Source organism: Pelophylax lessonae, assembly GCF_965119305.1.
Source record: "Pelophylax lessonae genome assembly, chromosome: 3".
In the NCBI taxonomy this organism is placed as follows: domain Eukaryota; kingdom Metazoa; phylum Chordata; class Amphibia; order Anura; family Ranidae; genus Pelophylax; species Pelophylax lessonae.
Window position 1 is genome coordinate 468,341,466 of NC_138770.1, and position 17,293 is coordinate 468,358,758.

Below are 17,293 nucleotides of genomic sequence, written 5' to 3' on the forward strand. Positions count from 1 at the left end.
CGCGAGTCTCCCAAGCTACTGGATGTGCAGGCATCATGGCTGCCAATTCCGAAAATTAATCCTTCATTGTCCTGTTGAATAAATCCACGACTTGCTAGCTTTCATGTTCTTGGTCAGCCGCATATCCCCTGAAGCAGTCCGTACAGACTAATTTATCGGGTAGAGGGGTAAACAGGCCTAGCACCTCTTCCTCACCGAATGTGCAGGGGGAGAAGGAGAACAATAACACCTATGTGATCTTGATCGATCTGAGGATCTATGCCTTGAAGAATGGGACCTGTGGCCTGTACTGCGATCACGTGGGTTGTCTTGGTGCCTGGACGACTTCCTCTACTTTTTTGAGTGAACAGTGCTGAAAAATACAGAAAAATGGCCTAGTAGGCCACAGGCCGTGGCCTAAATTTCTGTGGGTGCCCAGCCGCTTGGAGGCGAGCCCCCACGTAGTTTCCGAATAGTAGGCCGCAAAGTTGCAGCCTAAATTTTCAGCCAGATCCGGCAGCATGAGGCGCTACCTACGGATGCTAAACTATTCGCTCCCCCAGCCCAGAGGACATCCCTGCCCTAGTCACTAAACCCCCCACCCCCCCCCCCCCCATTGCGCACCAGGAAAACACGGTCATCAGCAACTCCAACCAGCCCCCCATTAAGAGCTAGCTCATAACCACCTCACCAAGGAAGGGTGGGCACTTCTCCGGACAGACCACCGCTCCATCGTAATGTGGGTGCTTTTTGCCAGGATGAAATGCTGGGAAGTCAGTTCGTATGCATGTACTATGATAACGATAAGCCCATCATCACAGTAGGATAGGGTAACATGCATAAGTTCTAATGGTTTCAAAACTGAATTATCTATCAGGATGGAGGCAGGTGCCTTGGCCATATCCCTCATCCACCCCCCCCCCCCCCAATGTTTGGCAAATTTACACGACAGCAATGGCAGATTGCAAGGCAGGGCATCCCAAAGAGAATAAGGAGAATTACAGTCTCTTGTCCTTCGGATCCTTAAACACTGGGGTGTTTTTGACAGGAATAGTCAGTGTTTTGTAAAAGCAAGAAATTACTGGGTCCACAAATAATAAAAACCTCCTCAATAGGATATTGCTCAGCAAAACGCTTGAGAGGGGAAAATAGTCTGTCAGGAATAGACCAGTCTCCATACAAAAGAGTATGCAATATCATGTTTGCTGGGAAATGTGTATAGATTATATTTGGAGAATAAGGATATTGTTTAGTGACACTTTAAAATACACCAGGCAAACCACTCACCTGACATATGAAGCCTGTGGAAGAACACTGTCGAACCCAAAGGCTAAATTTCCTCTTTTTCCTTTTACGAAGTTCCCGTTCAGTACAAGTAGCAATAAATACTGGATCTTCATCAATTAAAGGTTCATGAAGCACCTGAAAAACACCAAAAGTGTAATAACATGGACATTAAACTTTAAAAATTGTTTATTAATTCTACAGCATAAACAATACAGTATTACAGTGGTCACCAGCTCAAATAAAGTGTTTTCTTTCAACAGAGGCAAAGACAGCAATTAACAAAAAGCATTAATGTAACAAATAGTTAATGTAATATTTCCTTAAAGTTTTAATAGTGTTATGATTGTTGTACCATATTATTTTTACTTGAAAGTGCTTGTAAACCTCTGAACAAAGCATATCTTTCTATAGTAGGTACTTGCTTCAATCTAAAGCACCGTGTCTTCTCTCTATGCAGTCTCTTCCCTCTGCTATCTAAATGAGTCAGTGATAATAGCTCCCCCCCCCCATCCCCCCCATCCTGCACACAGCAGGCGACTGACAGCGTCAGCTGTGTATATTTCCCTATGATTCTGTGGTTGGTGGGGTATGTCCATTCCCACAATTCAGGTTTCAGGTCTCACTGAACTCTGTGCTCTATCTTTGCAGTGTGTATGACATCAGATACCTGTGCTCTGCCTTCTACTGCTGAGAAAAAGCCTTTCATCTGTGTGTTTTAAGAGGATGTAGAGAAAAAGAGGACTGCATATAAACAGGTACAACTTATGTAGGAGGATTTGTTTCATCCCTGTGTATCATCTGAGACTATTAATTTAGTGAGTATATGTAAGGATTTATGTTTAGGCTTTAAGTTCCTTTATACCCTCTATAAACCACAGCATTTTTTTAATTTCCAAGAACTTTGCTTTACTTAAACCAGAACTCTACCCAAAAGGGGAATTTTGGCTTTAAGTCCTCCTCCTCTCCTTTTCTGCCACATTTGGCATATCATTTTTTGGGAGGGGGAGCAGGTACCTGATTTTTATAACTGGCTGCTCCCACTTCCGCTCAGATTGCCTAGGCAATCCAAGTTGAAGTTCTCCCCCTCCCTCCCCACAGTCTTCTGGGACACGTCAAAGGTCCCAGAAGACTGGGGGATCATTCACAAAGCACAGCACAACTCGGCATGTGCAGTGGGCATGTTTAATCCACAGTTAGGATGCCCGCCCTAGGAAATCGAAGGCTAGTGATGAAGTAGCCCAGGTGAGGATGGTGCTGAATCCCTGGACAGTTAGGTGTTCTTTTATTAAAAGTCAGCAGCTACAGGGTTTGTAGCTGCTGACTTAACTTTTTTTCTTCTTCAAAGAACCTTCTCTTTAAAGTGGTATTAAAGTCTGTTTTTTTGGTTTATTTTTGTTAAAATAAAAAAGAGGTTATACTTACCTGCAATCTGCAACAATATTGCAGAGATGTCCCTTACCTCCTCTTCTGGCGGTTTCCCAACAGCCCTGTCCATTCCTCCCTCCTTAGCAAGCCCATTGCTAAGGGAGTAACCATACGCATGTGCTCCTGACCCAGGCCATGTGCTTCATAAAACCCACACAGCGCCGGTAAGCTAAGCCCTCGCTCCCTCACAGAAGATTGACGGACAGCAGCAGAAGCCAATGCTGCCCTCAGTGTCTCCTGCGAGACCAGGAATTGAGGGGAGCCATGCTGCAGCTGAGACAGAGCTGGAGCAATGACAGGAGGCAGGTAAGTGTTTGGAGAGAGGCGGTACATAGTAAAGGTAGTTTTTTTTTTTTTTTTATCTTAGAATAGATTAGGGATGATTTAAGGTAAAAAAATTTTGGGGGCATTCATTAAAAAAAAAAAACATTTGAGTTTAGAACCACTTTAACCACTTGCCTTCTGTGCACTTAAACACCCTTCCCATCCAGGCCAATTTTCAGCTTTCAGCGCTGTCACATTTTGAATGACAATTGCGCGGTCATGCTACACTGTACCCATTTGAAATTTTTATCATTTTTTTCACACAAATAGAGCTTTCTTTTGGTGGTATTTAATCATCTCTGGGTTTTTTATTTTTTACAAAAAAAAAGAATAAAGGCAAAAAATTTTGAAAAAAAAAAAAGTTTTTCTTATTTTATGCGAGTAAATTTTGAAAATAAATTTTTCTCCTTCACTGATGTGCGCTGATGAGGCGGCACTGATGGGCACTGATAGGCTGCACTGATGGGCACTGATGAGGTGGCACTTATGGGCACTGATGAGGTGGCACTTATGGGCACTGATGAGGAGGTACTAATATGCCGCACTGATGAGCACTGATAGGCGGCACTGATAGGCGGCACTGAGAGGCGGCACTGAGAGGCGGCACTGATGAGCACTGATAGGCGGCACTGCTGGGCAATGATAGGCGGCACTGCTGGGCACTGATAGGCGGCACTGCTGGGCACTGAGAGGTGGCACTGCTGGGCACTGACAGGTGGCACTGCTGGGCACTGAGAGGCGGCACTGAGAGGCGGCACTGATGGGCACTGATAGGCGGCACTGATGGGCACTGGCGGATGGCACTGGACACTGACGGGTGGCACTGATGAGCGGCACTGATGGGCAGCACCATCAGTGCCCACACTCAGTGCCCATAGTGCTGCCAGTCAGTGCTCATCAGTGCCTAGATGAGCAGGCACTGATGGGCACTGACTAGCAGCACTATGGGCACTGATTGTGGGCATTGATGGGGGGCACTGATGGTGGGCACTGTGGGCACTGATGGGGGGGCACCGTGTTTGTGTTTTTACCTTGTGTAATCAGGGCACTGGTGATCGGTGCCCTGATTACATTCTCCTGTGTCCCCGGCGCTGTGAGGCTCCCCCTCCTTCCTCACACTGCAGGCTCCGTGTGAGGAAAGAGCGCCGGCGATGAGAGATGATCTCATATGTTTACATATGAGATCATCGCTCATTGGACGGCCAGATCACGTGGTGAATGGCCGCTGTGATTGGCCATTCACCACGATCTGTGATCGGCCGTGTCCAAGGGACACGGCCGACACAGATTTTCCCCGCAGCGCGCTCGCGGGAGCGCGCTGGGGGCGTGTCACTGGGAGGCCGTTTAAAAACGGCCTCCCGAAAATTTGAGTCCGCGCTGCAGCCGTATATAGGCTGTAGCGCGGATGGGGGGTGGTTAAGATACATACTTCTCCACTTTATTTATTTATTTTTTGACAAAAAGTCGTAAAAATGCATGTTTTCTGTTTATACCAAGGTTACTTTACCAATTGCCAACCGCCCGCCCATATACTGCAGCAGGCTGGCTCAGCTGCCCGAATCGATGTATGGGTACATCGGTTCATGGGAGCGGTGCTGGGGGGCGAGCCTCGATTGTTGCCAGGCACCTGCTATCTCTCCCCGCTGAAAGAGAAGGACGGTCAGCTGTTGTAAACACAGCTGACCATTGTTCTCTTTGAAATGATCACAGAGCGCCTAGGATCCTTCTATATAGTCCCTCCCCCATACAGTTAGAAAACACTTCCCTAGGCTCACACTTAATCCTTTGATCACCACCGAGTTAACCCCTTCCCTGCCAGGGTCATTATTACAGTAACAGTGCATATTTTTAGCAGTGATTACTGTAGTAATGTCACTGGTCCCCCCAAAAGTGTCAAAAATGTCTGTCTGCCGCAATGTCACAGTTTTGCTAAAAATCACAGATCGCCGCCACTACTAGTAAAAAATAAATAAATAAATAAATACATAAAATTACATAAATCTTTCCCCTAGTTTGTAGACGCGATAACTTTTGCAGAAAGCAATTAAAATATTTTTATTGCGATTTTATTTACCAAAAATATGTAGCAGAATACCCATTGGCCTAAAAGGATGAAAAATTTAGATTTTTAATTTTTTTTTTCAGAATTGTCACTCTTTATGGTTTATAGCGCAAAAAATAAAAATCGTACAGGTGATCAAATACCACCAAAAAAAGCTCTATTTGTGGGGAAAAAAAGGACATCAATTTTATTTGGGTACAGCGTCGCACGACTGTACAATTGTCAGTTAAACTAACGCAGTGCCAAATCGCAAAAAATGGCCTGGTCTTTAAGGGGGCAATTCCTTCCGGTCCAGAAGTGGTTAAAAAAATACTTTTGTTGTAAATAAAAAGCATTCATTTTATTTAACTTGTCCTCTTTAAAAAAAATCACACTAAAATTAGGTTTCTGATAAAAAAAAAAAAAAAATGGGATTTTTGGCTTACCATAAAATCCATTTATCTGATGTTCATTGACGGACACAGCTCCTGATCTTCTTAACCATTGGGATATACTGCCCCCTACAAGAGTAGGACACTAGGCAGAGAAAAAGACTGACTTTGCCTATGGGCAGTCCAAGGAGGTATACTCCCCCTCTCTGCTATAGGTTCTCAGTTTTGTTACAAGCAGTGTCAGAAGAATTACAACTCCACAGAGGGGTGGGTGCTGTGTCCGCCCAATGAACATCAGAGAAATAGATTTTACGGTAAGTCAAAAATTTAATTTTATCTTTCGTTCATTGACACACCTCCTGATCTTCCTAACCATTGGGACTCCTGAGAATCTTGACCAGTGGGACGTCCCAAAGCAGTGTCAAACCTGAGGGGTGGCAAATCCACTTTCTAAAATTATGTGAAAGTGCGCACTGACGACCAGATGGCCGCCTTGCAAACCTGCGTCACTGACACCTGATGATCGAAGACCTAGGAGGCACTGAGTGCCCGAATAGAGTGCGCCTTGACAGGGAACGAAGGAACCTGACCCTTGATTGAATAGGCCTGAGTCACCGTCTGTCTGATCCATCTGGAAATGGTCGCAGAGGAAGCAGACAGTCCTTTTCGGAGGCCCATCCGTGAGCACAAATAGTGAGTCTGACTTCCTAAAAGACTCCATAGCTGCCAGGTACACCCAAATTGCCTGAACCACATCAAGGGCATGCAACGCAATTTCCTTAGGATGTTTTGTCCTGGGACACAGGGAAGACAGCACAATGTCTTCATTCAAATGGAAATCAGAGACAACCTTTGGAAGGAACGACGGACAGGGGCGAAGAACCACCTCATCTCTGTGAACCACCCAGTAAGTTGAGCGACAAGATAACGTTGCCAATTCCGCCACCCTGCCCGCAGAGGTGATTGCCACCAAAAAGGCCACCTTCTACGTTTTTCACTTACGATGGTAGATCTTCCTAGAAGTAGACTTCCTAGCTTTCAACAGCGTTGGAATCACCAACTCAGACAAACCTCTATCCTTCAGCACCTGGCTTTCAACAGCGAAGCTGTCAAAACCAGCGACTGTAAAGCAGGATGAAAGATCGGCCCTTGGGACAGCAGATCCTCCCTAAAAAGTAGTCTCCTTTCTGGGGACCGTAAACAGGTTTCAATAAAACCCTTGAAAACGGTACTCTTTCCCCCGTGAGACTCTTAATGATGTCATCCAGGGTAGCTCCAAACAGGCGTTCTATTTGAAAATGTAGATCAGTTAAAGCTTTTTTAGAAGTCTGGTCCGCAGACCAGCATTTGAGCCAAAAGACAAGCCTTAGGACCACTGCCGAAACAGACAGTCTAGCAAGCAGGGGAACTGCATCCAAAGAGGCATCACAGATAAACTGCAGCCCCTGGACCAACTTGTCTGCCAACTCAGCAAAGGTAGGGGGGAGCTGCTCCCCCTCCAGGTTACGGCGTAAAAGTTAAGCCCACTCGGTCAGAGTTTGCAACGCCAGGGCAATGACAAAGACCAGCCTAGGTGCCAAACCAGCAACAGTAAACATATTGTGGGCCACAGCGTCCACCTTCCTGTCAGCCGGATCCCTAAAGGCCAGAGACTCTTCAACCAGAATCATCATTGCCTTATTCAACCTGGAAAGGGGGGGGGGATCTACCATGGGTGGAACAGTCCATTTTTAAGAAGAGACTCAAAGGAGTACCGCATTGCAAATCGCTTAGGGACCACAATGGGCCATCTGCACTCTTTTCCGACAATTCTGTGAAAATAGCAGGGGAAGGAAACACCTTTGCCACTGTAGATGGCTTGCGAGCGCCAAAGGGAACCAATGTCTTCGCCGCAGCTTCGGCTGCGTCCTCTGTTTTTAAAGTCTCACGCGCAGACACAATTAGTGCGTCCGCCGACACCTTTTCGTGCGCAGCTAAAGGAGTGGAGGAATCATCCTCAATATCTGAAAATTCAGGACGCTTGGTCGCAGACCCCGCAGGGTGAGCCACGTCTGCAGTGGCTGAATCAGATTCAGGATCTGAGGAGACAGATGAGGCAGGGAAAGGCAGGGGACGCTTTTTGCAAGCCTGCCACCAAAAAACCACCCCCACCTGGGACACAAAGGTCTCCAGGACCACCGTCAGTGTATCAATAGATGGTTGGGACCCAGAGGGCCACACGCCCTCTTAGAGGGGGTCAGGTGGGGAAATGTGCTCCAAAGACTCCATGAGGAATAAGGGGACCCCGCAAAAAACACTGCTAAGGGACACCCCCGCTGGGAACACTGCCTAATCGCCAGCAACAGAGCACCCTATGAGCCTGCAGCAGAGAGAGGGAGGACCTCACCAGACTCATCACCCCACCAGACAGTTACCGGCAGCACCAGGATAGCACTCCACGTGCGCCATCCAGGAAGGAAAGAGACCCAGGAGTCAGCACCAGGTGATGCGGAGGGGCTCCTACAGCCAAAATTGCCACCCAGAAGACTCCTCTGTAATGACTGCAGTGGATTTAAATGCCGGACTACACAAACAGGGCCACCGGCCTATAGACAATACAGGCTATAACAAAATGGCGGCACCACGTGGCTCCCAGGGACCCAGGAGTGATCCCTGGGGCCCAGGCAAGGCACAAAAAGGAAAGGGGGAACTGGGCAGGAACCCCCCACCAAGTACAGTCCCCCCCCCCCCAGCTGATCACCCAGTTGCCGACGGTGCACGCCCCTCCCATCACCAGTAGAACGGAACGCCCTGCCCCAGCCCCAGAAAACAGCTCAGACACACTACCCCAAGATAGGTACCCCGTGTCCACCTCAAAACCCTCCACGGGAAGAGGGGGGACTGCTACTCACTATACCAGGAACTGGGCGGGCACTGCTCCAGACAGAACCCCTTCGAAATGGGGGGCTGTCGGCCAGAAGGAACGCTGCGACGTGGGCTGAAAATCGGTCGTATGCGACCTCGCAAGACATTTAACTCACAGGCCAGCCTTAATCCGGTGGGGCTACGTTGCAGCTGACCTAGCGCAGAGCTGTGGTCTGCACCTGCTCGCTGGCCAGACTGGGGTGACCACTGGATCTAGATTATCCAGCTCCTTGCCCAGTCCGGCAGCTGATTGTAAAACTCACAGGAAAAAAAAACAGGAGAAAAAAGTCTATTTAAAAGAAAAAAAAGTGCCAGGACCAGAGCTCCAAGCAAGAAACTTGGTCCTTACTCCTGACTAGGTAGAAAAAACTGAGTACCTATAGCACAGAGTACCTCCTGGGACTGCCCATAGGCATAGTTGAGCCTTTTTTTTTTCTGCCTAGTGTCCTACTCCTGTAGAGGGCAGTGTAACCCACTGGTCAAGATTCTAAGGAGCTGTGTCCGTCAATGAACGAAAGAGAAATATCATTTAGTGATAACTTTGTGTACAAAAAAAAAAAAAAAAACTTGTGGCAAAACTCAAAATATTCCATGGACTCAACATGCCTCTCAGCAAATAGCTGGGGGTGTCTACTTTCCAAAAAGGGGTCATTTGGGGGGGGGGGGGTTGTGCTATCTTGGCATTTCAGGGCCTCCGAAACTGTGATAGGTAGTGAGGAAGTGAAATGAGCAATTTACACCCTTAGAAAGCCTGAAGGCGGTGATTGGTTTTTGGGGACCTGTACGCAGATAGACTGCCAAAAAGTTTCACACATGGGGTATCCCCATACTCAGGAGAAGCAACAGAATGTATTATGAGGTGTAATTCCACATATACCTTTGGCATGTGTGAGCAATATATCATTTTAATGACAACTTTGTGTAAAAAAAACTTTTTTTTTTTTGTCATTTGCAAACACTCGTGACAAAAAAAAATTAATATTCAATGGGCTTAACATGCCTCTCAGCAAATTCCTTGGGGTGTTGACTTTCCAAAAAGGGGTAATTTGGGGGAGGGGAGGGGTTGTACTGCCCTGCCATTTTAGCCATTCAAGAAATGAGATAGGCAGTCAGAAAGTAAAAGCTGCATAAATTCCAGTATATACACCATAGTTTGTAGACGCTTTTGCGCAAACCAATAAATATACACTTATTGAGATTTTTTTTATCAAAGACTTATAGCTAAATACATTTTGGCCCAAATGTATGACAAAAATTGAGTTTATTGGATATTTTTTATAAGAAAATCGCAAAAAAATAAAAATCCCAGTGGTTATCAAATACCACCAAAAGAAAGCTCTATTTCAGGGCAAAAAGGACATACATTTAGTTTGGGTACAGCATTGCATTACTGCGCAATTACCAGTTAAAGTTGCGCAGTGCCAAATTGCAAAAAATGGCCTGGTCATTAAGGGGGTAAAACCTTCTGGTCCTTAAGTGTTTAAAGAAAGTGTCTTATAAAAACTGGGAGTAGGTTTTAGAGTTGATTTTCAGTCCATTGCCAACCCAAAAAGGTCCAACTAGCTCATCTTTAACCACTTAAGCCCCGGAAGATTTTACCCCCTTTCTGACCAGGGCCTATTTTGCGATTCGGGACTGCGATGGACAATTACGCGGTCGTGCGACACTGTACCTAAACGAATTTGACGTCCTTTTTTTCCCACAAACAGAGCTTTCTTTTGGTGGTATTTGATCACCTGTGCGATTTTTTGATCATGCGCTATAAACAAAAAAAGAGCGTAAATTTTGCAAAAATAACAATATTTTTCACATTTTTTTATATGAAATTCCCCAAAAAAATGTAAAAATCAAAATTTTTTAACATTTTAGGCCAATTTTTTTTTTTTTACCATATGTTTGGTAAAAAAAAAAAACGCAAAAAGCGTATTTTGATTGGTTTGCGCAGAAGTTATTGTGTTTACTAACAAAGGGAAACATTTTTGTAATTTTTGTTGTTATTTTTTAACGCGTAATGTCGGCGATCTGCGATTTTTTTTTGCGGGACTGCGACATTGGGGCGGACAGATCGGACCCTTGACTGACATTTTTGACACTTTTGGGGTTACCAGTGACATTAGTACAGTAATCAGTGCTATACATATGCACTGTTACTGTAAAAATGACACTGGCAGTGAAGGGGTTAACTTTTTTTGAGAGGGAGGGGTTAAGTGTGTCCCTAGGGGCGTGTTTCTAACTTTGATTGGCTGTGGCTTGATGTCTAAGAACAGTGATCAACGGTCCTACATAGCAGAACCGTTTGATCATCATTCTTACACAGGGAGAACTGACAAGCGGCTTTGTTTACATTAGCCGCCTGACTTTCTCCCGGTGTAACGGACGATCGCGAGTGCCCGGCGGACATCGGGTCCGCCAGGCACACGCGCGGGAGAGCCCCGTGACCGCGCGGGAGCGCACCTCCAGCGGCGCACGGGAGCTCCCTAGAGCCTCACAGGCTAGCGACGTAGCCCTACGTCGCTTTGCCTGTGAGGGGCTGACCGCCGCCGTAAATAGTCGTGCGGCGGTCGGCAAGTGGTTAATAACACCAGCCCATACGAGTATCCCACCTCCAATTTGTTGGCGTCTGAGTCAAAGTGGAGCTTTGTGCCCGTTGCTGATCCAGCCATAGGCCTATCCATCTGGTCCGTCAAGAGTCAGTCTCATCTCATCAGTCCAAAAAACCTTGGGAAAATGTCATTAGATATTTCTTGGTCCAGTCTTGACATTTTAACTTTTGTGTCTTGTTCAGTGGTTTGGGTTTTAGACTTCCTTACCTTGGCCATGTCTCTGAGTATTAAGCACCTTGTATTTCTGGGCAATGTAGATTGCAGTTCTGGAATATGACAGCTCTGGAGGATAATGGGTTCCTGGTAGCTTCACGTTTGATTCTTCTCAATTAAATCTGTTAACTATTTGCATCAAAACGTTTGATGGTTCTGTGATCATGCCCCAATATCTTAGCAATTTCAAGAGTGCATTCCTCTGAAAGTTATGAAATATATACTCCAAAAGGTGTATATTCTTCGCGCCTATGGATGACCTACTTAGCACGCCCGGAAGCCAGGTGGAACGCAAGCCGGTAGTTACCGCTCTCCACGCTACAGGCACCAATACAGCGGGCGCGATCCTCTAGATTTTAACTTTTCTTGTACTGTTTGATTAGCAACATTTAATAAAACCCTTCTTAATGGTACTGCACTATTTGGTGCAATTATTTTTTCCCTAACCGGACCCTGAGGACTCAGCATATCCAGGAAGGGGATCACGGATTGCAGGGGACTACAAAGCCCAGCAGTTGCCATCTCTCAGGCCGAGGAGGCCATCAGGCTCTATAGGTCTTTTCGCCATAAGGTAATTAAGACCCACATTCTCTGGTGAGTTTACATCTTTACTATTTCCTGAAGCCATTTCTTATTATTGGCGGTTGGACCACTGGAGGACCCAGCACATAGCACTTGCACTTTTTTCCTTTTTTGGCACTGAAGTTTACTTTTCTGCACTTAAGTCACATATGAACTTTGATTGGACTCAATCCGGCACTTATTTTGCACATTAATGGCACTTATGTGATTTGAATTATTTATAGTCTGACATTTTATGAATATTTATTGATTTTACACTGCAATATTGTGTGATACACTATTATCCATTTTATGATTTTAGTCACAAATCAACGGTTTTATATATTTATATGTATATTGACTTCACATAATGTATTTAGATTATTGTGAACCCTGGTCCCCAACAGCAAGCGCTATAATAATCCCAATCACTTTGGGTTTTTTTTTTCATTTATTCCTCTGAAAGACTTTTTACAATTTGTGGATTTTTAGAGTCAGTAAAATCTCTTTTTTGCCCATTTTGCCTGAGGAAAATAAGCTACCTAATAATTATGAGGGAACACTGGGAATCGATACTTGTCGATCTGGGCACTGATTTGATCACACAGGCTGTCTTTGATCCTTGTAATGGGGGTCATTGCAATTTGGTAAGAGGCCATTTATTATCTTGGTGGCGGTTCCTGCACTCGGGGCTTTTTCCAAGTTTGAAGTGGTGGACAGTTTCCCTTCTTTATTGGAGCACTCTCTGATGAACTTTTGTTTACTGCACTTTTGTATTTGATCCATTTGAACATTTGTATGGACTGTGGATTCAATTGTGTTAGCGCTGCACCAATCCCATTCTATATTGCTATTTAGATCTGGTATTTCTGATTCTAGATCAGGTGCTGGCTGCTTTCATTTGGTCTGTTGACTTTTTATTCATGTATGTTTTTATCTTTACATTTTAGCGCAGCAATATCCCCATTTTTATAATAATTATGTACACCTTGATGTAAGGTGTTTATGTCCGTAGGCCACACCCTACCTCATTGCACAAATACACATCACCTGATATGATTAAATCCAAAAAGCATTAAAGTTTATACAGCTTGGAGTTGGACAATATGCATAAAAACTATTATTGGTCTAAATACTCAGTCGCCTAATAATTGTGCACACAGTGTACTGAGAGCCGCATGAGGAACTGCTGCTACAATTTGCAAGGGTGCAATTGAATCCCCCTAGATCTGGCTAAGCAGCATTTACTTACCTGGCAGCCCAAGAATTTCTTTAAATGTGCATTTGCCTGGCTTGTCAATGTAGACTGCCATGGCATGTTTTGTTTGCACGGCATCCCGGCGTCCCTACATACGTGCAGACGGGTTTATCGTGGTTTGGAAACCCTCCCCTCTTTTGCTCCATTAGGGCACCATGATCAAATAAAATACATGATACTTCTTGGTGTACTCATGCTTGGTTTATTATACTTACATAGTTAGTTAATCTGATAGAAAAAAGACAAAAGGCCATTCTGTTCCACCCCCCCCCCCCACAAAAAAAATGTGGGGTTAATTGGGGTTCTCAGCCCTTTGTAGGCTCTGAATGCTGGTTTGGAGCTTACACAGTGCTTTTTCTACCCTCCTGGTGTTCAAATTGATCAGCAGAGGAAAAAACGAAGGTGATTCTGTTTTGCTCAGAAGGGGGGCATTAAAGTGAATCTGATGCTTTGTTCTGCAAACAAAAACACCCTACAAAACAGTTGTACACATACACATACCTCCCAACAGTCCCGGATTCCGCGGGACTGTCCCGCAATTTTAAGTAAGTCCCGGGGTCCCGCAGAGCTGGGCAGAAGTCCCGGAACCCAGTGCTGGAACAAGTTCCAACACTGGGTTCCACTCTGGGTTCCACACTGGGTTCCACTCAGTAGTAGTATACTCAGTGGTTGTGTGTGCTCTCACACACAGCATCAAGCAAGGATTACTACATGCAAAGCTTTCTCTTTGTCCCCCCTGCCCCCCTCCTCAGTGCAGACATTAGTTGCTAGGACCGCTGGCGTCCTGGCAACTGATGACACAATGTTCAGGGCGTCCAAGCTCCGCCCCCCGCCTTCCTCTTCCGCTCGGCTCCCACTTTGTGCCTATCAACTCCCTGGTCCGCACTCCGCAGCTCTGCCTCGGGTAAGAAGTCCCTGTAGTTTCTGTCTATGTAAGGGAGCGCCTGGCACCCAGGGCATGATTTGCCCCACGTTTGCTGGTGGGTGCCCTTGGTCCTGGCACCACAACTGCCTGCATTGTTTTGTTTTTTTTCGTTCCGTAGGCTTCTCTCCCTGCCTGTCAGGGCTGTAGCAGGGAGCCGAGTGAAGTGCTGTTAAACTCCTCCTCGGCTCCCTGCTACAGCCCTGACAGTCGGAGTTGAGTGGCACTGCACTGTCACTTCTCTATTCACTGATTGCCGGTCTGATTCTCCTCTCCTTCTCTCTATACAATATCCTGAAGCCAGGCTGTATCTCTTCTCTTCTATGTTCACTGATGATCAGTGAGAGGGGATACAGCCTGGCTTCAGGATATTGTATAGAGAGAAGGAAAGGAGAATCAGATCGGCAATCAGTGAATAGAGAAGTGAGGGGATACAGCTGTGCTCCTGGTCAGTGAATAGGGAGAAGAAGAGATTCACACTGCTGTGGTGAAAAGAGAAGAGAGGGGTGCACTGCAGGCTTCTGACCACTGTAACACCCCCATTGCATGTGTCAGAGGAGGTGGGTCTATTACTGAGTGCTGGTTACTGAGCACAGTCTAATGCTGATGCCTATTGGGATGTCCAGTCATATTTGTACACCCTGTACACTTGTTGTACCAGGACAGTGGAGGCAAGACTACAAAAAATGGAGATTGTTATTCTATCTGGATGTAAAGTAACACTTAAAAGAAGTGTACTCCCCGCGCCTGGCGTTTAAATTAAATAGATAATAATAAAAGGTGAATAATGATAAAAATAATAATAACAGCAGCAGCAGCAGTAGTAAAAAAGTTGTATGAAAGAAATAGACCTATTTGGGCTATCTACAGCGCATGCTAAATTATTGTGCAAACAATATGAAAATATATAATATATGATAGATATTAAATAAATACATGATCCCAATGCTTGATTAATAAAGTGCGAATAATAAAAATTAAAATTTTTAAGCTGAGGGGGGGGGGGAGTGTAGCTGGGGAAGGGATGGAGCTAGGGGGGTGTATGGAGCTAGGGTGGGCATTTGGGGTGTATAGAGCCGGTGAGGGGGTGGATGGAGCTGGGGTGGGCATTTGGGGCGTATAGAGCTGGGGGGGTGGATGGAGCTGGGATGGGCATTTGGGGTTAATAGAGCTGGGGGGGGTGGATGGAGCTGGGGTGGGCATTTGGGGTGTATAGAGCCAGTGAGGGGGTGGATGGAGCTGGGGTGGGCATTTGGGGCGTATAGAGCTGGGGGGGGTGGATGGAGCTGGGATGGGCATTTGGGGTTAATAGAGCTGGGGGGGGGTGGATGGAGCTGGGGTGGGCATTTGGGGTGTATAGAGCTGGGGGGGTGTATGGAGCTGGGGTGGGCATTTGGGATGTATAGAGCTGGGGGGTGGATGGAGCTGGGGTGGCCATTTGGGGTGGATAGAGCTGGGGGGTGGATGGAGCTGGGGTGGGCATTTGGGGTGTATAGAGCTGGGGGGGTGGATGGAGCTGGGATGGGCATTTGGGGTGGATAGAGCTGGGGGTTGGATGGTGGAGAGTCCGACCCCTGCATTCTGTACATTACATACTCCTGTCTCCTGCATTTTGTACATTACACTCTCCTGTACTATATACACAATACTGTACATTATATACTTCTCACCAAAGTCTTCATTGTCTCAACAGTTGCTGGTTGCTATGCAGTCTCTGACTATTTTAATGAAGTTCTTCTTTAAGGTAGGCTGAGCAATCAAAGCATATTTTATAAGTACTAGGAAGTCTGGGTTTTGTTTACCATATACCTTAAGCCCCTCCCACTGCTAAGCAATTGGCCACACCGACAATTTGCAATTTGCAGGTTTTTTCCTCTTTCAGTGTCCCTCATTGCCCAGTTCAAAAGTTGGGAGGTATGCATACATCCTTTTTTAATTTTTTTGCTTTCTAGTTTTCAGTTAAATACTTTAAAATGTTGCAAAGGAAGATTGTATCATAAAAAGATAATAATATAAAAACTAGTTTTACCTGTGTTTGTGAAGGCCTGAAAGTCGAGTCAAAGCCATTCTGCAAAGCATTAAGGAAGGGCTGAATTTTGTACAGCCCATGGGTTGTTTGGCTGGAGCGAAAGGCCACAATGTGGAAGAACTTCAGGATTTTCTCAAATCTTGATTGCGTCATTATAAGAGCAATACTCTTGTTGCTATAAAACCCACCACTCCATATACTGAGCACTGACTCGCAGTGATGAGTGCTGGTTGATATCATATAGCCCAGAAAAGCTTTCATTTCTGCAAGAGTGACATCCACCCAAGCATCATCAGATCCAAACCTCTCCTGGTATTTCTTGGCATACATATTTGTTTGTGTCACCATATTTTTAATGACATTGTCAGGGACAAAGAGCTGAAAAAAATCCATTGCGCTGGAAGCAGGTGGCATTTTACGTGTAGGTCCTGCAAATAAACAGAAATATATATTTCAGAGTTCTTATCCTGGTAATTAAAATAATGAATAAATGTATATACAGTAAAAGAGATAAAAAAGTAAATAACTTCATTTCTGCTTTTGGTTGTTATTTTAAAGCCTAATTGCAGGTTTACTTTTATATTAAATAGATCATTTGATAAATACAAGGCTTAGTCTGACTGGTTAAGGTGGAAAGGCGGGCAGATAGTGTCACAATCTACACCTCAGCCAATCATAAGAAGCCTGGTATTTATTGATAAAATGCCTTTAAAAAACTGGTTTTATATATCCTAAAGCTGAACTTTAGGAATTACCTTACACCAGGGATCCTCAAACTACAGCTCTCCTGTTGCGGAACTACACATCCCATTAGGCATTGTAAAACTCTGACATGTCTCACAGACATGACTAGGCATGGTGGGAATTGTAGTTCCTGAACAACTGGAGGGCCATAGTTTAAAGACCCCTACCTTGGTTACATCTAACTTATTCATATATCACAGGGCTGTTAGGAATTACCTTAGACTGGCCCAGCTTGGTTGCATCTAACTATTCATACATCACAGGGCTGCTGGGGATGTAGAAAATCACTGTAGTAGCCTATGATACATACAATTTGCATTGGTCTCTTCCAAGTGCTGCTTGAGCAATTTGCATTTGTATACTGAACACACAGGGTTGCTCGCTTGGCCATTACAAGGAGTCATCCCCAGGAAGTTTATTTGATGACTTTATTCCCTCATATTGGTGAAGTGTGATTGTATTACCTTGCTCAAGCACCTTACTCTGTGGACTGCATGTACAGTGCCTTGCAAAAGTATTCGCCCCCCTTGAACTTTTCGACCTTTTGCCACATTTCAGGCTTCAAACATAAAGATATAAAACTTTAATTTTTTGTGAAAAATCAACAACAA

General features: G+C 45.2%; 1 protein-coding gene across 1 annotated transcript in view; it reads right to left on the reverse strand.

Moving 5' to 3' along the window:
• The window catches only part of PGBD5 (piggyBac transposable element derived 5), a 203,554-nt gene that overhangs the window by 87,013 nt on the left and 99,248 nt on the right, over positions 1–17,293 (reverse strand). Inside the window, exons 2-3 of the mRNA XM_082251819.1 lie at positions 15,939–16,366; positions 1,267–1,401 (exon numbers count right to left, since the gene is read on the reverse strand). Of these exons, the coding sequence (XP_082107945.1) occupies positions 1,267–1,401; positions 15,939–16,366 (563 nt within the window). The remainder of the gene's footprint in view (positions 1–1,266; positions 1,402–15,938; positions 16,367–17,293) is intronic.